General features: G+C 34.3%; 1 protein-coding gene across 5 annotated transcripts in view; it reads left to right on the top strand.

Annotated features, from left to right (window-relative positions):
- The window catches only part of ROBO2 (roundabout guidance receptor 2), a 579902-nt gene extending 563153 nt beyond the window's left edge, over positions 1–16749 (top strand). For 3 of the 5 annotated variants that reach the window (XM_079922996.1, XM_079922995.1, XM_079922999.1), the window contains exons 24-26: positions 4869–5042; positions 11279–11551; positions 13338–13672. In XM_079922996.1, coding sequence (XP_079779122.1) covers positions 4869–5042; positions 11279–11551; positions 13338–13573 — 683 coding nt within the window. In that variant the 3' untranslated portion in view covers positions 13574–13672. Of the gene's footprint in view, positions 1–4868; positions 5043–11278; positions 11552–13337; positions 13673–15304 lie in introns of those variants that run through there. The other 2 variants (XM_079922998.1, XM_079922997.1) reach the window with 2 other exon arrangements.
- The last annotated feature ends 6045 nt before the right edge of the window (positions 16750–22794 follow it).

Below are 22794 nucleotides of genomic sequence, written 5' to 3'. Positions count from 1 at the left end.
ATATTCCTTATTTAATAAATGTTCTGGGAGTTATTTTGAGTATGTTCTTTCTGTAACTAAAGTAAGGCCATTGCTAGGAAATTACACATGGAATAGAATCCCATGCAGAATTTATACTGAATAATGAAAATATCGAAGGCATTTAATTCATTATGCCAATGTTCATTGAATTTTTACTGGGAAATGTCCCTGTACATGAGGTATTAAAATGAATAATAAATAGTTCCTAATCTCCAGAGTTCCACTGTCTGGAAGAGAAAACATATATGCAACAAACACTAGTTTGTAGAGATATGATATGCTACCATATGCATACTATTTGAAAAACACAAGAGGTAGAGAAATTGATTCTCTCTAAGACAGGGTTGAAGACGAAGTGGAGTCAGGGTGATAAAAGAGATGATATTGATTTGGACTTTGAAGTTAGGCACTGGGCAATACAGTTAGTAACAATCTAGAGGTGTGTCAAAGGAATGAGAGGCAATGGGGCTGCACTGGCTATTAGAGGGAATGGGACTGGAAAGGTAGGCTGGGCTAGATATTGAAGAATCTCAAATACCTCAGTCAGTGTTTAAATGTATTGGCAAACTAGGTAAGGCTTTGGATGGAAAGACAGAATTATGTGATAAATGTCCCAGAAAAAGTGATTCATATGACAAGGAGGAAGATAGAAGGAACCAGAAGGAAATCAGTTAGGAGGAGCTTAGGAATGAAACTGGAGATGTAGAAAAGGAGATGCTTGTTTGGAGAGTGAGTTTCAAATAGCCGGCACAGATTTATTTGCAGATTTCAGCAGACATGTAGAAATACAGAAAACAGGACATAGAAGGGACCAAAACTGAGCTTTCCCATGTTTCCAAAGTATCCTCAGTTCTAGGGTTTCATATTCTTTTGTGATCACTGGCTGAATCACTTTGATTTCTTTCTTATCTACTGTAGCATTATATTGCAAAACTGATTGCATCATTTCTCCTTTCATTTTGGGCTGCTGGTCCTCGACTTGTGATTATTAACTCAGAAATGGTTCTCTCAGAGGAGGCTCAGTTGCTGGTGTTATCTTGGCTTCCTTGCAGTGACCTGTGTCAAGGGAATTTGTTTGGAAAGTAAAAAGTGTATCTCCATGCTTTTGGCAAATAGAATCAAAACTCTTTCTTTTTCTGCTACACTTAGCACCCTTTTAACTTCTCTGATCCTTCTAACCCCTCCAGTGTCTGTTTTCTCTGTCTTGAAAGTGCATAAACCCGTGTTATTGAATCCTGGCACCTGAACTAAAAGTACAAACACTTTATCGTGGCAACACTTCTAACTCTACTGCTGTCTCTTAAATATTGGAGTAAAGGGGGAAGAAAATCTATGGCACTTAACTTTAGTCTCTTTGATGTGAATACGTGTTTGTTTTATTCTGGAATATTAAATTAGCTTCCTATAAATACTTTGTGCCTCTCTTTTTGAAAATTTGGGATAAGCAACACTTGGTATTTTTATTGTGTCATACTCTAATGGTACAACAACCTAAATAAATACTGTAATGTTAATTGCTTTAAGTAATAGATCGTCTCAGTGTGCTTTGGTCTAAAAAAAAAAAGGATAAAAGTGTAAATGACTTGCTAAAAATTAAGAATAAGCATTATTTCTCAATATCATCATATTTTGCAGCTCTTTACTCATAAAGCTGTGATTCTTTTCCTCTATTGCCATGTTGCACTTTGCAGAAAAATCCATGTTAATGTCAGTGGTATTCTTTATAATGATTAATTTTCTAAAATAAAGATTAGTATTAAAGAGAAAACTGGAGGTCTTAAAGTAATTGAAAAACAAAGAAATCATACTAAGCTTTGAAAAAAATAGAACTTTTCAAAAATAAATTTTTTGTTATATTCTATTTGCTCTGGTATTATTCATACATTTTTGATTATTAGTGTTTGTTATTTCCTGAGCAATTACATTTTTATTTTAAATTCTTGAAATAATTCTAGCCCTTCTGCAGTATGTGAGTGTAGATTTCATGACAATTATCACTAGTCTGCATTAAATTCAAAATATATTCACACTATTTGTTCAACTGAGTTCTTGATAAGTTGACTTTAAACACACTATAATTTATTTCAGTAAAAATGTTTTTCTCTGAAGTCTAGGCCTTAAAATATACATAGCAATTCTCTTTTAGAAAATAATAGTGTAACAATTTAAACAAGGTAAGAACGGAATCATACAGAGCATGTTTTGTTCATGTGTTGAAAACAGATACATGTCTTAAATGAGCTTAATTCTTCTGCACTAGAAATGTTTAAAACATGGATGATGCTTGCACATGGCTAAAGAAGTCTTGATGAAACCCGATTTACCTCAAGGAAGAGTGAGGAGTGAAGGCTTTTGTTCATTAGTATAGTTATGTACAAGCAGATGAGCTATCCAATATATACAACTCACTAGATGACTACATTTGTTTTTAGGTTCAATGGTAAATGGATGGGGCTCTGCATCTGATGAGGACCGTAACTTTTCTAGTCATAGATCTAGTGTAGGTAGCTCCTCAGATGGCTCCATCTTTGCCAGCGGCAGTTTTGCACAAGCACTGGTGGCAGCAGCAGATAAAGCTGGTTTTAGGCTGGATGGAACCAGCCTTACAAGAACAGGTTGGTAGACTGAGTCAACACTCTTTGCATGAGAGAATCTTGTCCTTGGACACTGAGCTATTTATCTTCTGTTCTTTCTCCTCAGTGAGTCTGACTGCAGGGTTTTCTTTAATATGCATGAACACAGTTTGGGTGCTCAGTTATCAGACAGAACTCTCTTCTGATGCCCCCTTTGCAGAGCCAAGAATAGGCTCCTACTCACCACCTTCCATCCTTTGTTCCCCTTTCCCTTCATGGTTCTGCTGATTAATTGGAATATGCTTCCTTCTTATACTACAGCAAAGCTGCAACTCAGATTGCCATTAAATTTTCAATAATTCGCACTTTGCAAAATTCTCACACAATCAATAATGTACCCAGTGATTAAAATTATTCAGCTTTTATCTCCATTACTTTCCTTTGCCCCATTTCTTTCTGCAAATGCATTTTCTGGGAAGGTTTTCTCAGCATGGGGTGAATGGGTCTGAAGCTGTCAGTCTAACAGTTCAAATGGCTGATGGTCTTATTAGTTGTTTGGCTGTTAAGATTTTAATCCAATAATTTATTATTTGTTTTAAAGGATGCTAATTAAAAATACACCCACTGCATTTGCAAGTTAGATAAAATGATGACTACTTGTATGTTGCTCTTTATCACAATCTAATTTTGGTTTCTGAAATTAATAATAATAATATAAAAGACCAAATATGTAATTTTTCACATTTCTGATCATTAACTCAAAAATAAATGTGGGATTCACTTTATTAATAGATCAGTAATTTCGTAATCATTTGTTTTACTGAACAAAATAACTTTGGCATGATCCTGTTACATGACTGTGTGTACTTCTTAAATGCACATAGAAAAAACTTCTGATATATGAATTAAACTGACTTGCCTTACAAAACAAACTAATTAAACTCTAAATGCATTTTTGAAATCTTAATAGTATTCAAATAGTAGAAAATAAAGGACTTTGACCCTTCACTAAACTCTCAAGTTATAAAAATGAGTCTTGGAAGCTTTCTTTGAATTATACCATCATATCATGTTATACTATTTCTTTTGAGTATGCACTAGGTATCTTCAAAGTAAAGAAGATTTTCCAAGCATTGCAGAGGTTTATTTTTCATATAGCATCTGAACTAAAATATGTTGTAATATAATGGTTATTTGAATTTTCTTGCTTTCTAAGGCATAAGTCAGAAACTTTATGTTGCCTGAGTGCTTTTTGTGGCATAGCTATAAGCAGAACAGTGAGAAAGTGCAAGGAAACTAATAAATTAGAAGGCACAAGTACATTTCTTGCATGTATGCTAATAGCTAATAAAGCATTAAGCGATATCATGTCACATTGACTTAAAATGTAACTATATACAGTAATTTTGAATGAAATGAAAACATGCAATAGAGAATAAATGTACATAAACCAACCCTCTCATACCATAATAAACATGTTATTAAAATTGTAAGATGTTGAAAATTCATTAGCTTACCTTTTGCCAGAATATATTTCCCTGTATATGTACACTAAACTACAAGACAAGGACATAACACATTTCATTTTTCAGTGAGAATTTGGAGTCTGCTCAGATACAATACTATTCATCAGAAAACACCTATTGCACTTTGGATATACAAGGTGATTTTAACCTGCTCTCTATCCTATACTATACACTAATGTTATTGAGTTTCTGCTAAGAGAGGTAGAATTCATCATGTATGTGTATGGGTGGTAAGGTCAATTAAATATATGTATCTGAGCAGACCTTTCCTGTAAAATTTCAAATGTAATTACTACAGGACATTTTTCAGTGCTCAAAGAGCGTTTGTAAGATTCCAAGGGTGAAATTTGATTAAACAGATAAGACAGTACATAATTCACTTTAGAAATAGCTTCTTTAATTTTAAGGAGTAAAAGCTGCATGAATTTGCCTATATCTATGAAAATATTACTAAGATTGTCAAGGTTAAATAAAAATATAATCAAGGAATATTGAGTTTTTGGTTAGTGGCTTTGTTTCATATTCACTTGTTTAAATTTTTTCAGTGGGTAGTATGTTGTTTATAAAAATCGGACAAGCTAAATGCAGCAGGGCATATTTTTTTTCTATGGAGATGCACCAGTATTTTGTATCTTCAAATGTCATCTCCAGGCAGGTTGAGAGGCTAGTCTTAGAGCAGAAATACAAGACAGAATCAAGGTCTTATAATAACATTCTCTATACCTCATTCCCTTTGTTTACTTTTTAGGCAAAGCCTTTACCTCCTCTCAAAGACCTCGACCAACCAGCCCATTTTCTACTGACAGTAACACCAGTGCAGCCATGAGTCAAAGTCAGAGGCCTCGGCCCACTAAAAAACACAAGGGAGGGCGAGTGGACCCACAACCAGCATTGCCTCACCGAAGGGAAGGAATGACAGATGGTAGGTTTGTTTCCTTCTCTCGTCTCCTAACTGAAAAGACATGCTCTGTGCAATCATTAACTTAGATTAAAGAAGCTATGGTAGATTAGGCATTGCCTTGTTATATAACCAGGCTGAACACCTGGCAATGTGGTCTTGTTTCAATAAAACACCCTCTTTTTTTTTTTAACAATCTGGAATTATTTCTACATTATCCAGCCCCAAGAAATACAGGCCATACTGCTTTGCAATGTTGATTTTTCTGCTGTTCTGGCATTTTCCATTAGTGCTTTTTAGTGAACATTCCTTTTTAAGATTAAGGAAAAAAACATAAGTAGCATTGCAGTTGCCATGTTGTTGGATCATTTTTGAAATTGAATTAAGATATCTTAGATGGTATTTCACTTTAAAAAAAGACCGTGTAGTGATTTCCAATTTAGTAATTTTTTAGTTTCATTAATTCCAGGGCTAAAAATATGCTATAGATCATCTGGTTGATGGATCAGTAAACTTTTTCTGAAAAGTCCAGATAGTAAATATTTTTGGCTTTAGCAAGCCAAACAGTGTCTGTCAAGACTACTCAACACTACTCAATTGTGGTGTCTGTGAAGCTATAGAAAAAATGTACATGAATGGGTGTGACTGATTTCTCATAAAACTTTATTGACAAAACAGGCAATGGCTTAATTTGGCCCATGGGCCATGGCTTGCTGATTTATTTCAATTCCTTTATTTATGTATAGCATCCAGTCTTTGAGTATTTGCTTAAATACTGCTAGTTTCAGGAAACAAAATATTACTGGACGATATCCTTGTTCAATAATGAGTAGTTCATCAGCCCTATATTCAACTTAATTCTCATATGTTTAAATATAGGAATAAAAGTATTTATCCCGAAGTTTTATCCTCGGGAATATGTAAGATAATATATGTAAAAAGCCCAATATAATGTCAGACCCAAAGGTAAATTTCTTCCCCCTTCTCTGTACTGTCTCCTGCAAGCGCACACACTTTTTCCTGAGATAGTACTACGAAACATCAAAAAGATGAACCTAGCCAAGCTGCACATTAGAACCATCTGGGAACTCTTAAAGTATACCCTGGAGATTCTGATTTAATTGTTCTGGGGTGAAAACCAGTCACGAGTATTTTTAAAGCTCCATGGGAGAATCTAACGTGCAGTCAGCTTTGAGAAGCTATAACTGAGTTCTGCGCACTCATCTCAGTCTCTTAGACTTATCATTACAGGACAGAATGAGGCTTAGTTGGAAAAGAAGTATTTGTTCTTTATTGGTTTGGGGGTAGGTCCTTAGCTGGCAGCCACCGTTGTGCTTTCTCTTGTCATTTTATAATGCTAAGAAGATTTTAAAAGCCAAAATAACTTGGTCTAAAAGCCTTCAGGTTTACTTATCTTCCCTGCTTACTTTGTCCCCATTGGAAAGTGTTTCTATGGAATGCAAGGGTAAGGGTACAATCAAGATTTTGATTCTCTATAAGTGGATATCCTGTGGTGAGCAAAAATGCTTATTGCCTCCTTTCTGCCCCAGATGATCTAAAGATTAGTTGAGCACTTGAAGCATTCATCTTGTTCCCTCTAAATAAAAAGGACTACTCCCACTGATATTCTAGTTACAAATCTCAGCATTAATAATTTTGTGGAATTTTCCTGATATGAATGTCATGGAGAGAGGAAAAAATCCAGGGACAATACGGGTTTTCTGTGGCTTTTCCAAAATGTTTGAAGATCGTGTCCAGAATATGTGGAAGATATAAAATATAAATCAGCAAAATAGAGAGCTCTTTTCTTCCTTCCTAAAACACTTTCCTTGCAAGCTTTCTTCAGAATGTCTAGTTAAAACAAGCTACCTCCTAGTTTAAAGCATGATCAATATGTTGCTTATATTTCTAAAAAGCAAATAGGTTCCTAACGTTTCAAATTTACTGGCATTCCAAAAAAGGTTATGGATTAGGTGCTATTAGTAGATACATTTTGGAAGTGGTGATATTGCAAAGCAAATTTTGGCTCACATATCTTTCCAAGTGTTTGATCCAAAGACATTTTAGTTACGATACAGGGACATTTATTTTGGATAGCACTCTACAGATTATCCTTAAGGATTTTGTTATTTTACCACAGATGTATATGTCGTAGCTTTTGTATGGTATGAATCCATGCATCAGTAATAAATTTATAATATTTGTGTATAAAATCAAACTGTTCTTTTGAGGAAGGTTGCTCTTTAGTAGCACTTAATGTATAGACATTTTACCGTAAAATTTTTGCATTATAGATTTTAGAACAGTGTTTTATGAGTACATTAATCAGAGTAATTATTGCTAGCTGCTATACCAAACAGCTTCTATCCCCTCAGTGCCTTAGCACATTAAGCGTTTATTTCTCATGGACACAGTGATTTATAAAAGTCAGGTGACTCTCCTCTAAGTTGTAGTGTAAGGGTGTATGCTTCTTAAATATTGAGACACCATTATTTCCAAGATGGGACCTTGATGGTTTCTGAGTGAGGGGAAGACAGAACGTAGGTGATTATTTGAGAGGTTCTATGGCTAGTCCTGAAAGTGGTACATGCCTCCTTCATTGGCAAGAACTCTGTCACATGGCATCAAACTAACTACTGGAGTGGGAAAGTAATCTTCCCTTGTGGCCAATAGAGGAATTGGGAGTGGTAAGCAACCTCAGTCTCTGTCTCAAAGACTATGCAAAAACTCACATACATGTTAAGGAATGTTCTTCTCCCTTGGATAAAGTCTCACCTAAACAGACATTGTTCAGTTCAAATCATCTATTGCATTTGCATAAGCCAAAGAATATCCTTTAAAGCAAATACATTGACCAATGCTAAACAAAGGAGGCAGAGAGGTAGTTTTCTATCATCAGCATTTTTCCCATCTCCTTCCAGCCTGTCCTCCCCTCACCCTACTGTCTATTCAGAGAAGGGGCTCTTTTCCAGCTCTACCATGGACTAGCTTTGACCATTGAGCAAATTTCTTTATTCATTAATCTATTCATTCAAATATTTATTAAGCTCATACCAAATGACAGGCACAATGGGAACCATGCAGACAAAATTCCCTGCCCTCCTGTAGCTTACATTCTAGTGAGAGAAGATAGATAAAGACCAACATAAATATATAAGTGAAAAATAAAAGCATACAAGACGGTTGTAAGTGTCATGGAGAAAAAAAAAAACATAGGAAGGAAGTTGAGAAATATAGAAGTGGGGGAAGTTTTAAACTAGATTGCTCAGGGAAGGACTTACCAAGATGACGACATTTGAGAAAAGACTGGAAGATTACAAGGGAAAGAGCAATGATGATATCTGAGGAAAAGTCATTCCAGGAAATGAGAACAGCAAGTGGAATCCTGAAATATTTGATAAAAAGGAAGAGGAGCAGTGTGACTGAAGCAGAGAGAGCAACAAAATAGACTGTGAAGTCAGACAAGTAAGTGAGGACCAGCGTTCTGTAGGACCTTTAAGTCTCTATAAGGACATTGGCTCTTTACTTTGAGTGGGAAACCACTGATGGTATGTACGTGTGTGTGTGTGTGTGTGTGTGTGTGTGTGTGTGTGTGTGTGTGTTTAAGGCAGAGGAGTAACAGGATTTTCCTTATATTTTTATTAAAAAACAAGTCATTCTAGATGTTAGGTTGAGATAGACTGAACGTGCTTCTATGTAGAATCACAGAAACCACATGGGAAATTGTGGAAGTAATGTAGGGAGTAGATGCTAAAGGTTCATGTCAAGCTAGAATCAGTGGAAGCAATGAGAAATGTTGAATTCTGAGTATAGTTTGGAGGCAGAGCCCACAGCCTTTGTTGATGAAATTAATAAAGGCTGTAAAGCAGGGAAGCCAAAAATTACTCCAAAGTTATGGCCAACTTGTAGTAATTGAGACGAGGAACACTAGAGAGGAAGTATAGTTTGTGGAGGAAGATCTAGAGCTCGGATTTCATGTGTGAAATTTGAGATACTTTCTAAACATCAAAGCTGAACTCTCCAGTATGGATTTAGTTAGATGAGTCTGGAGTTCATGGAAGGAGAGACCCAGGCTGGAGATACTATTTCTTTATGCCTTTTTTTCTTACCTTAAAAAAAAGAGTATAATAATGGGACATATATCATTGAACTGTTGTGTGCCTGACAATAGCAAATCCTCAGTAGGCCAGCCAGAGACTCTTTAGTGAATTGATTTAGTTGAAATGAATCAACAGAGAAATGAATAATAAATTTAATTTAAGTAAACATATTTGATTACATACTTTTATTTTTTCCACAGCCATTCTTAATCTCATCTTTTTTCCAATTTGTTTATTTCAATGTGCTTTCAATGTTCTTTCTTCTTAGACTATACAAACTCCAAGGATATTACTTAATTACGTAGCCATATGATTTCAGGTTAAATTAAATAGTAATCAGAATTTTAGCTAGCATAAGCAGATGCCATTTTGGCCATTTGAAAAATTAAGCTGCTCTGATGGAGAATAAAAATCGGTGAAAAGATATGTTATTTTAAAAGCAAATATAATAATTTCCCCCCAACTGGCAGTCTTAAGTCCAATTACTCAAATGAAATAATTAATTTATATTTATAATAATACAAACTGAAGGGAGTCAGTGTTGAATATAAAGAAAATACCAAACTCATTGGTGGATTATTCAACAAACAGTTTTCTCAGTATTGGATTAGCTCTTCATTTTGGAAGAAATGTTCCAATTGCAACTTTATCCTCCCAGATAGAAAACCTGTTCCCTTCAATAATTAGTGATTCATAATCTAACAAGAGGACATACATAAGAATTGGGAATGTTGCTCCAATGTGGGAACTCCCGAAGCAGATACGGAGGAGATTTTCACTGTTGGTTCAATGGAGGGCGGTATTATTTTGTTCATAAAAGAGAGTATGAAGCTTCTTACTAAAGTCTTTAAAGGAGTAACTTAGCCTTCCTTAAAGAAATTATGTTTTGTACACAAGAAATTTATACTTTCCCCTTTTAAATTTCATGAACAATATTATTAGAAACAAGTGCATCATTACTAAAATGGCCTGGGAAATAATTACCTATGTTATATACAGTATCCTCTATTAATGACATAAGTATGTATATTGTCCACGATATTTGATCTTTGTGAACAAATAACATAATTACTGATACTTTAAGGATGAACAAAGCAGTTTGCAACAACATTCCAGAAAAATGAGAAGAAAATAATCCAAAAGAATGTTAGAATGTTTAGAAGATTTCAAAATCTTCCATAAAGTAATTTCAGGACTAGTATAATAGTATAAATTAGATGATAGAACGATAATACTTAAAGAAATATGAAAGAAGGGACTATGATTCCACAACTAAAGACATTCAAAATATAAAAGTATCATGGAATGAAAAGCTAGTAAAAGAAAAATGAAAAATGAGCTGAGTATTTGAACTTTTAGTTTTTTCATATCTGATATTTAATGTAAAGAGCTTTTATGAAAAATTATCTATTCCACTACATCTCAGATTTTCATGATGCATTGTCTACTCTAGCACCATGAAGCATATTCTATCTAAACTCTGAACATTGGTTATTACTTATTAAAATTAATACATTGGAAGATTATAATATATTAGTTGTAACTCATTAGCTAACTCATGAAACGAACAGCCAGAATTGGTTGTCAGGCAGAATGTTAATTGCATTTAATAAATGTTAGCTTAACCCTTTGACTGTTGCTAAATGTGCCACGCACACGGATAAGAGCAGTCGTATGCTGTATACGATACGGCATACAGTTCTTAATTTCCCAAGGGCAACATTTCCTATGGAGATTGGCAGGGCAGCTTTTATTATTCCCAGGGCCTTTTATTAACACAGCTGCTAGGATTTCTATTCATTTTGTGTCTTGGTATTTCTACTTTGGGGAGGTGGCAGTGGACAATGGATTAAAGATGGAGAAACCATAAACTGCTCTTTACACCTTGAACATCAGCCTCAATGTGCAATTGAAAACACTCTCTATGTACAATAGTTGGATAAAGCCAGTTGATTTTATTTCAAAGACACTGTGATCAAAAGATAGCAAAGAGATCAATAATGTGCATTTTAGATATAAATAACTGACCTTTTCCTCCCCCAAATTCATTTCGCATAGGTGATACTTGTAGGAGGGCAAGGGTTTTTTCTTCATCTTGAATTAAAACCTGTACTTTTCATTACATTTTAGTCCATTCTAAACATTATTCAAAATTTTTAGATCTTCCACCACCACCAGATCCCCCTCCCGGTCAGGGTTTAAGGCAGCAAATAGGCCTGAGCCAGCATGCTGGTAACGTGGAAAACTCAACAGAGAGAAAAGGAAGCTCTCTGGAGAGACAGCAAGCATCCAACTTAGAAGACACAAAGAGCTCTTTGGATTGTCCAGCTAAAACATCCCTAGAGTGGCAGCGACAAACCCAGGAATGGATAAACTCCACAGAACGCCAAGAAGACATACGGAAAGCCCTCCACAAACAAGGTGTTGGACCAGGTGTGTTCTGCACAGTCCCAAGAAAGTGTGGACTTTTACATTTTTTTTTTCTACCAGGTATCTTGGAAATGCCAGTTGTTTAAGGGCATCTGAAATGCGTTTGCTTTGAATCACTAATTGAAGTTGGAATTCCGCAGCAGAGATGTAAGGTGTAAAGAGCACATCCCTTAAGCCTGACTCAGTTCAGTGAGGGTTGTTCCTCAAGTTTACCTCTGCATAGGGTCTTTGAGCTCAAGAGACCTCCAGGCTTCATCTGCAGAGCTCAAGAGACCATTTGATTTTTTTTGTTTCTTTTGCCTTTTAATGTTTGTATTGAGTACTTTTAGACCACTAAATTTCATCTTTAGCGTCAGTTGAATCTCTGTCTTCAACCGTTTGTTCATTTTGACTGAAGTAGCTAGTCATTTTGAGAGAACTTGCTTCAGTCAAATAGGTAAATTAATGGAAATAACAAAGTTGCAAATGAACAGGCAATTACAGAATTCTCATATTAGAAAAGGTTAAACTGGAGCCTGCACTTGCTCCAACGGATTAAATTTAGTTGATAACACTTCAATGTGAAATGTTTTTGTTTATAACTCAAACTTCCTGGAAATGTCACAAAGTAAGTTCCATGGTTAGTGGTTGGATTTTTTTTGGCAGGGGGATGTTGACCCACTTATAGAAATGGATTTTCTAGAACATCTCTTCTTATGTCAGGATTCATTGAATATTAAAACATACACACACACACACACACACACAACACACACACACACAATTGAGTTTCCTTACACATTCTTTTATTCATTCGGACTTTTCTGGATATGTCCTCTACTCATGCATTTTCAATAATTATATTTTGTCACAACTTGGTGCTTAAGGTTTAAGAAGATACAGTTATAAAAAAGCCAAAAGATGATAATATTAGTATCTAGATTTAGTGGAACATTTAGGATGCTTACGGTTGTGAGAGAAAAATCACGTGACCCTTGTCATTAAAGACTATCTAAAAAGAGAAATACTAAATTCAGTCAGTATTTTTTTCAGTCATCTAATCGCAGTAATAATAACCCATACCTAGAAAGAAAGAAAAAACAGAGAGGTGGAGAGAAAGAGGGGGGGGGAAAAAGAAAGAAGAAAGAAAGCAAAAAAAGAGAGAAAGAAAAAAGTTATTTCAGTGTTAAGTATTTAGTAATGCACATCATGAATTATTTTTAGAGAGATGGTACATAAAAAGAATATGGACATTATTAAAATGAATGAGTTTCTCTTTTTCTTTTAAGGAAATACACAGCTTTTCAAATAATGTATTTCTATCCAAAGAAGCAACAGAAATTTTAAAAGCCTAGTTTATTACACTGATATATACTTCTTTATCTAAGTTGATTGAGAAAATGTTGCCATAATTTAAACTAAAACACAAACCATGTTCCTTCCTTCTTAATGAAAAAAGTAAATTGCAGCCTCTTTGAACCCAGAAATTATTCTCAGAAATGCTTTAGTTAAACAATATGGTTATTGTATGCAAATATCTTTTAAACTGGGTTTAAATTTTGCAAATAATATATAACATTAGATACTTATTCCAAGATCTCTTTTAATTTAATCCTGCCTCAGTTCCTATTGTAGGAAATGTTGCTTGCACATAGAAATTCCTTTACTATTTGGGCCTTATTAAACTTATTTTTAATTTTACTGAAGAATGGAATCATAAAATAGCCTAGCTTGAGCTTAGTATTTAAAGTTAAGTTTGTTTTGCCTCCACACTGTTGTTCAACTCAACCTTTTGTGTTTCTTTTTTCAGAGGAGACCTTGGTGCCCTACAGCAAGCCCAGTTTCCCATCTCCAGGGGGTCACAGCTCATCAGGAACGGCTTCTTCTAAGGGATCCACTGGACCTAGGAAAGCCGAGGCATTGAGGGGAAGCCACCAGCGCAATGCCAGCGACCTTCTTGACATAGGATATATGGGCTCAAATAGTCAAGGACAGTTTACAGGTGAATTATGTAAGTGCTTTAGGACGTTTAAAAGGCTATGGTGATTCAGAAAGACGACTGGGTTAATAACGTAAGGCAGAAAATGTTTTCCTTGACCCTCTTAGGATCTCTGACTGGGTCTGAAAAACAAACTGATGAGATAGATTAACAGGAAAAAAGCATACAAATTTTATTGAATTTTTACATGAACATGGAGCCTTCACAAGAGAATGAAGACTCAAAGTGACCAGAGCAGGAAGCTTTTCAATCCTTTAGACAAAGAAACAATAAATGCGTTTAAATTTGGTAAGACAGAGAGGTTTGGGCTAGGGGTAGTAAATGGTGAAGAGGCAACTGAGAAGATAAGGATTAGTTTAATAAGGTTTGTTTGTACAGATTTCTCAGCCCCCAATTCCCCATCTCTGGTGACAAGACTATCTTCCTCCTGGTACTACAGGGTGGGTACCTGTCACACAGGAGTTTTTATGATCCTTCAGGGACAGATGAGGTGGGAGCGGTCACAGTGACCTCTCTGTTTCTGCTGCTTTTTTTTCCAAACTCCCTCACCTTAAGGTATGCCAAGGTACCATATTTTGGCGTAGCATGTCCTGAACCCCTACAATGACATTGCCACAATAAACAAATTTCAAAATTATAGAAAGCTTGCTTTACTATGAGAAAAAAAATCATGATTTTGAGTAGGTTTGGTTATAGTAAAGACCATTGCTATTTACATCAGTCAAATAAACATTTTTCTCTTTCGTTTGAATTATTCTGTGCAAAAATTGCATAATTTAGGCAATTAATTTTAATACTTAGAAATTAATTAAATATAGTTCTTGTAGTTTTCTTTGCCTTTTCTTTCTTATTTAATAAGGAAATGTTGGCTCTTTGATAGTTTTAAAGAACTTCCTTGGGAATTCCTCATTCCTTAGTTGCTCTTCATTTATTTATTTTTTTAAATTTAGGCAGTCAACCTTGAAAGGTTGATCTTTGATTTTAGTTAATTTTAATATTTGAATTATAATAACATATAAATAAATTTCTCTTTTGATAAAGAACTGTCATTGGTAGTTAATATAACTAAACTACTTTCCAAGTATAAAATACTAGAGAAAAGTAGGATGTCACAGTACGTCACACACAGTGAAAAACATTGAACTCTGTGTTAATTTCATCATGAAAGTTACCAATTTCATTATACAATGTCAGAATTATACTTGCTGAATACTTTCAACTGCTTCCGTGAATTCAGTTTATCTGAAGGAATAGCCCTGAATTCCAATCTTGTCAACTTTTACTGGTTATATGAGAAGAGAAAGTAAACTACTGTCTTAATTTCTCTACCTCCTTATCTAAAATATCGTATTACTCTTATGCTCACATCACAGACTGGGGGATGCCATGAGATAATGAAAGTGAAAGTACTTTCAAAACTGTAAATTTCTTTATTAATGGAAGTTATCATTACTGTTGTCTATTAATAATCTGATTAAGATACACTTATAATTTTTCATTTGATTCAGGACTACTTGGATTTTTCTTTAACTATTATATTGGAGTAATTATACACTCATAAGAAGTGCAAAAATGATCTACTCAGATTTTGTCTCCAAATTTTACAGTGTTTTTTTCTTTCACTTTCCATAAGTATAATTTTTTAAATTCACAACCTCACAAAATCCAAGATGTTATCTTCATCTATTATCTGTTTGCTTTGCTTTTTGTTACGCTGATCAAGATAAAGAATACTTTAAATGTAAACTTATTTCTGATTTTTTTAAATCTCTTTATAGAGTAACTGAGAGGAGACATGCAAAGCTGCTCTGAAGGACCATCAGGTCTGAACTCATGGAAGTGATGACACTAAACAGTGCAATGAACAATTTCTATTTATGTACTATTAAAAGAACTGTAAATGCAATGTAAAGACACACAGCCACACATATCCCACAGATATTTTACTTGTGTTCTTCTCTTAAGTACACCACCCACCTTAACTCTTTCTTGTCAGGAGTATATAAAAAAAGAAAGAAAACAAAGCTCGCCCTCCAGGAAGAAAAGGATTTTCCTCTGTATATAATTTCTTTTGTGCATTGCTATGCAAGCTCACTCTTTTTAGCTCTGTTCATATTATTGTCCGTTCTTATTGGTCTGTTGTACTATATGTGAATTAATAGGCTGTGGTGCCGTATATTAACTTTTAATTGTGTAACTTTTATGTTTAAATTTTGCACTGCAATTTTATTTGGTGATAAGCACAAATCTCTACTCCTCGTGACATGAAGAAAAAGACTGAATGTGAAGGGAGTTTCTGTACTGTAAGCTAGGTTGGATAATGCTGGTTGTAACCGATCACGTTAGGGGGGTTTCAGTTGGGGTGTAGAAATAGGAAAGATGCAAAGGAACAGTGGTGTTGGCGAAGTCTTCTTGGAACATCAGCGACTGAGTCAATAAAAAAAAAGCAGAAAGGTGGCTTTTACTATTGACAAAAGCAGGGGTCAAAAGAAGGAAGTTGAAGTCTTAAGACTGAATAGGCATTAAAAAATACAGGTAGCAATGATGTACAAAACTTGCTTAAAAAAAAAATTAAAGTTATATTTAGAATCAGCTTTACCTGTCATTGTAATTGACCCATTTGAGAACTACAACAAGCAAGAGGAAATTAAGGTGTTTCACAAGAGCTGTATTTATATTACAGTTTTTTTAAAAAAGCATTTTCTGAATTACCATAACTAATCTCTCCAATTCATTAAGTCAGAATATAATATGAAGTTCCCCAAGGAAACAAACAAAATGAACTCTAGAGTATCTAGCAAATAGTTAAAGAAGCAATTTATTATTAGGACATACTCGAGCTGCTTCCAAATACAAAAACTCTATTGCAATATCTTGTTTCATCTTTTTAATACATGTACAGTACACACTAGAGGATAGAGCTGCATCACTTAAATTCATGATTTTTTAAAAATAATGCAGTCTATATACAATTTTGTGTTTTATTTGATTAAGAAGTGAAGTTATGCCACCAAATATATAGCCAAATTGTAAGTGCTTAAAAAGCAGTGCTCAGAGTATGTTCAGTTCACAGTAAGTAGAGTTATTGGAATAAATATTTTATGGTACATTCTCAAAAATTGGCTACCAACTAAAATATGTTTGACCCATTTTGAATGAGTAAATCGAAAAGAAAAATTCTAAAGAAGAAAAATGCATGTTTATACACTTTTTAAATAAACCAAACCTCATAAGTGGACATTAATAACAGTGTCCTGCCTCATTTGTTTACACGACTTTGAGAACAAGAAGTTCCTGAACATCAGTCAGGTATCGTCCAAATGAATATGACTTTGAAATATATGTTAGCTACTGTACATGTATAGTCAATCATTCAAGTAGAAGAGAACTTTCCTGAATTTCCCAAACTTTCCTGAAATTCCCACTTGTGACATTTTTCCATGTGCTGCCTACACAATTGTAAATTCTATCTCTAGTTATACTTTCTCATGTTTTTCCTATGATGTGTTCAGTAGTTGGTACTATGAAAAATATTCAATGTAATGATTAGAATCAGTTCTAAAATATGGGGCCAGTTTGAATGACAGTTCATACTCCGTGCATTATTGGCTCAGTCACCAATTGTGTGTCATATTGTTATAGCAAAGGAAGGACATAGTTAAATGTTTCCATCTTTTTTATTCCCCGAGACTGCATCAACACAGGCAAGAGTAGAGGAACGTAATGTTCTTTATGGGACCAACATCTTCGTGGTCCCATGTAGTTCATTTCTTCATAGAAGAGAAAGAAAACTCTGCGACCCACTTACTCATCCCTTTATCAACTTTCCACCATCAGTGCCTGAACCTTAATGCAGTTTGATTTCTCTGGGACAGAGAGACTGGGGAAGATGAGAAGTTTCTGTGAAGAATGAGTACATACTTATTCACAGCTCTAAGATGTGAGGAATTTAATTCTTTATTTATGCAGTTCCCTACTTCACCTCTTTCTATTTAAAAGCAAAGTTTTGTTTGTTTTTCTTTCCTCTTTATGCTCCTCTATAACCCAGTTTAGCCTAAAACTTTAATTCATTACGCATATTACACATAAACATTTACCCCTGGTAATTGGCAGGTGTATGTGACTAATAAACTAAGACTTCAAAAACAGAGTATGTGTATGCAGGTGGCTTCTGGAGTAATGCAGGGCAGAGCGTCGTACCTTTTTGATTGTCTTCAGTGCATAAAAATTAACTGTTTTGGTTAGATTATATCAGGCCTTATGGTTACTTGGAATGTTCTTTTACAATAGTTCACATCCTCTGTTAAGTCTGGTTTTAAATTAATTGATTTCGGTCTAATATTGCACCCAAAATATCCTCCTCCGTAGCTATAAAGCAAGAAAAAATACCGTAGCGATTCACACGAATTCGGGAACACTACCAAAAGTCAAAAGCCTTTGTCAACTTGCTTTATGTAAAAAACGTCCGATAAGGATAAGTCAGAGTATCATGAGAGCTACCATGATTTTTTTCATTTTTGAAGCCAGTTAAATGAATGTGGAAATTCACAGAGCTCACTCTTGAGCAGGTCTAAACAGAAGCCTGCATAAGCTGTCAGAAGGAAGCCTGGGTGGGAGAGAATATAATCTTACCTTGCACTCACTGGCAGCGCTGCTATGCAGTCACGCCCAACACAAGCACAGCTCCATTCTTAACATGCAAGGTCTGCAACTGGGGCCATGGCCGAATCAATGCCCCAACTCAGGTGTGCCTCAGTGTATGCAGGCAGAGGCCCCGTACCCCTTCTCCAAATCTTCCCCATCCTGGATTTAAAGTAAGGTGGGATAGTACGGGGGCATGAAAACAATTGATTTCTTCACAGGATTTGAATCCAGTTCAAAGGAGAATATAGGAAAATCCAGACCAACATTTAAGATATCCTGTAACCAAAGGGAAGTAAAAGCATTGCAAGTTGACTTTCTCTGTAACAAAACATTAAATGGTGTTCTATGTCATAGTCTAATGCTCTGGCTATCTAAATATACCTTCAATGGGATTTGAGTTGAAAGTTTGTATGAGTTTAATAGAACACCTCCAAATTTCTATTCAACAAAGTTATGTAATTGTCCATTGACAACATAATTATAATACCAATGAGCTCTTAACTGTGGTTTCTCCACTGGAAAGTGATTGTGTGTCAGTATTAAAGATATGCAGAACTGTAACATTCACTGATTTGTTCATCTGCTTCTGTATATTGTATTTATAGAATTACAAGACAAGAATTGGTGTAAAGCAACATGTCTTTCCACATTATCTTAGAGGTGAAGTTACTTTTATTTTGCTTCTCTGCGATATGTACTTCAAATGAAACACCATAATTTTTACTAATGAAGTTAAATTTTTTCTTATCTCATAATTTTCAAAAGCATTTATTGTGACTTTAAAGTGTTGCAAGATAAGGGATTTTGTGGCCGTGGGTAGACTTTTTATACTTTGTTTTATAGATGTACTTTTTTTTTAACTGTAGTTTGTTTAAGTCACCAAACAGTGTCCAAAATCTTAATGTGTTTCATTTGATGTTGTTAGATCGGAAAAGAAATCGGCATAAAATTGATTAATAGTATTGTCAAAGAATTGTGTATTGTGTACTCACTGGGAAAAAAATAAAATATATTCACATTTCAAATCTGTAAAAAAGCCATTTATGTAAAACAGACTTGCTTGTAGACAAATCAAAAACAGACCATTTTGTCACTTTCAGAACTCTACATTAATATTTTGTGGCCAAATGCATAATCTCATTTTCTCATTTGGTTATGGGTTGGTGGCGATTAATAGAAATTGATTAATAGAAATTATAGTAGTGACTAAAAGTCACTGATGAAATGTTAAAAGCGTTTGAAACTATAGATCCCACTCCATCAGCACTACTTTACAGATCTGATCATCCCAATCCCACAAAGGCCTTCAGATAGATAGAATACAAACTTCTTGGCTCATTCGTTTTCACTAAGTACAATTACAGGATCAGATGCTCTGTAAAAATAAAAAGAATTTTTGAGCTCTTTAAATTAATAATCGTAGCAACAGGAAAATGAAAAAAAAGAAAACTTTAAATATTTTTAAAAATACATGGTAAGTGGACAATACATTTCAGAGTTTAATTTAGATTAATAATAAGAAAATAAAATAGCATTAAAATAATTACAAATAATGCTGTCTTAATATAATACAATGGTAATATATAATACATGTGGTTAAAGAAAAATATATCAGTTACCAGTATGATAAATGGTAGAGGAATTACAAAACAATCATTGCTCTATTGAGTCTGAGTGTACCATGGAAACTCCTGCAAATGGCGGAAGTGCAAAGTTACCAGAAAAGTTTATTAAAGATACACTGTGCTCTATTTTCTTTTCACTATTCTCTCTTAATTATTGTACATGAGCTAGAGAAAAGATATATCAATGTTACAAGAAAGCATTTAAACAACAAATAATATTTAAAGTCCTCAACTTGTGAAAATGTATTTTATCTCTTTCAAAGAAGCAATCAGGAGAGTTCATGCTAAATTTCACTTTATAGCAGAGATGTGAAATAAAACTGCAGTAACAGAAGACTGCCATAAGAATTCAAAAGAAAAGGCAAGTGGAAAGACTTGCTAAGGGTGGGACAGGGAGGGGGCTGGGATTCGTGGCGTAGGTGGGGAGGTTATATGCCATCTCCAAAAGCTCTCAAGGACTCTTTCACCTCGATGAATTTAGCATTTTGTTTTGGTCTTCACCCTCAGAAGGAATTTTCTTCAGGACCAGGGAAGGAATCTGGTACACAAGAGTTGCAAAGTTGTCAAGAATCCAAGTGACAGACGCAAGACACTTGTATGATTGTGCATTTAATTTAGAAAGAACTACAAAGGTGACTTCCTTTGCATCTTCTAGTCAACACATTTTCTCCTTCCAGCTGTCAAGCTACAAGAAATATATATATATATATATATATATATATATATATATTCAGTTATCTTTGTAATTAATAAAGGAAAGATGCTTTTGTTTTATAATTCAAATACAATGACCTTGGGCTCAGGTCAACCTCCAATTTGCAGGCCCTTGTAACTGCCCTTAGGTCACAGCACCATATCACCCTTTGTCTATAAAATGCCTTGGTGGATACAGCTTCTGGGTAGCAGACAACATTTTTTGGTCCATTTTTAGACAATGTTTTTCTAGAGAACATCTATGAATAATTTGTTTCTGACAAACTAGTTTTTTTTTTATCGTTGTTTGCTTATGCATTCCTTTTGCAAGCAAGCATCGAGATATTATGCTAAGAATTAAAGATTCAGAGTAATTAAAACAGAAATGGATTTTGCCTTCACAAATGGATTAGTATCTTCTGTGAAGTCTGGCCCTGATCTCTAGAAAAGTATCTTTTTGATTACTGTTTTTGAACTAAGGGAAAAGAGGCCTGAAGCAAGACTTTCCAAAAAATTCACAAGCAATAAAATCTGCACTAGTTTCATTAATTTCCCTTCACCCCATCACATTATCCAATATTCTAATTTTTCTCAAAACAGTCTATGGAATTTTAATAGGTATATTTAAAATAAAGAAGAAGATAAAGGGGTGAAAATTCTATGGTTGAATATGTAGAGATTTCTTTACTACTTGACTTATTTTCAAATCTGTTCAAATCTTATCTGACATAAAACCCTTAGTCCTGGAGCATCTTGTAAGACTAGTACTATGTGAACCCACTTTGAAAAATACTCTTCTAGAAGCTGACATACCTCATTCTGTCCCTAGGCTCTACATTAGTGTCCCCCAAGGCATGCATGCCATGCCTTGCTGTGGTTTTTTAAAGTCATTATTAAGTCGTGAGAAAAACGCATGTGAATCCCAGGTATTCTGTGGAGATAACAGAAAAAATACATAGCGAGAAATTGCATGTATCCTCCCCTTTTTGATAGAGTTTCAAGTACTTAATTGATATCAGTGTTGAGCACTTGATCAACAGGTAAGGTTGCAATATGTTCTTTAGCTTTTCCGTATTTCATTTGTGTATTGTTAAATCTCCAAATCATTAGGCTAAAACGAAAGCACGAAAATACACTCATTATCTTCCCTCTCCCCTAACTCCCAACTCTTACAAAAGGATAGTTTATTCATTTTTTAAGAGCACTGTCTGATTATTACTAGTTTCTACTTCAAATGGAACATTGCTAAAAATAATAGTGGATCACACAAAATTTACAAGGACAGAACTTATAATTTGTCAATAAGACAATAGAGAACTAAGTTGCAGTGGGATGTGGAAAACATCTAATTAGTGATGATGAACTTCAGTGTACTCAGAAATGGATAAATATAAAAAAGAAATTGAGGATTACCGTGATATGAACTTTTGCTGGCATTAAGTGTAAAAGAAGATGATATGTTATAAGGGAAATTAAAGTGAAATGGGGGGAGTAGGGACTTAAATGTACTTGATTAATTTTGAATAATGGTAGATGAATGCAATCAATAGATTAAAATGCCTCAACATAGATGATTTGAGAGTAGTTGCTTACGGGTAATGGTTAGTTTAATAAAAAAGATTAAACAGGTAAATGGAAGCAGCCTGGAAAAAAAGACACAAGATGAAAGTGGCAGGCAGCTTTAGAAAAGGGATTAAAACATTTTCAATAAATGTGCAAGCATTTTTGTGCAAGTAATTATACTCCAAAGATTAAATCCCTGTCTTCATTAATGTTGATGATGCTAATTTTTCTTAGCATTTCCCTGGCATTTAAAGTATACTTCAACTATACCTAAAATGCATAAAATACACACTCATAAACATATGACAATAAAGCATAATTTTAAAGAAATATGTGTTAAATATCCAATATCATCCAATTCCTATTAAAATCATTTAACTAGTTATTATCATAAAAGTTAAAATTTATAATGATGATAAGAGCTGCTTTTATCATTGACTCTCAAGGGGAAAGATATTTTGGATCTGTTTAATAACATTAAAAATAAAATGAATTTTAACACTTAAAATGTATTTTGTAGCCAATAAATGCAGTAGGAGATACACACATATGTATACACACACATATACATATATAAATGATTTTCAATTCAGTAGAATCTAAGATATGATGAATACACTCATGGAGTATGGAAAAGGGCACCTAACAAAGACTATAGGCATCAAGACAAGTATCCCAGACTGAATAATGCTTTAGATAATCTCTGTTTCTCCTGGACAAAGTATATAAGCATTTATACTTAT

This window comes from Stenella coeruleoalba (assembly GCF_951394435.1).
Source record: "Stenella coeruleoalba genome assembly, chromosome: 5".
Lineage (NCBI taxonomy): Eukaryota > Metazoa > Chordata > Mammalia > Artiodactyla > Delphinidae > Stenella > Stenella coeruleoalba.
The sequence above is the reverse complement of the archived record's forward strand: the minus strand, read 5'-3'. Positions and strand labels throughout refer to the sequence as shown.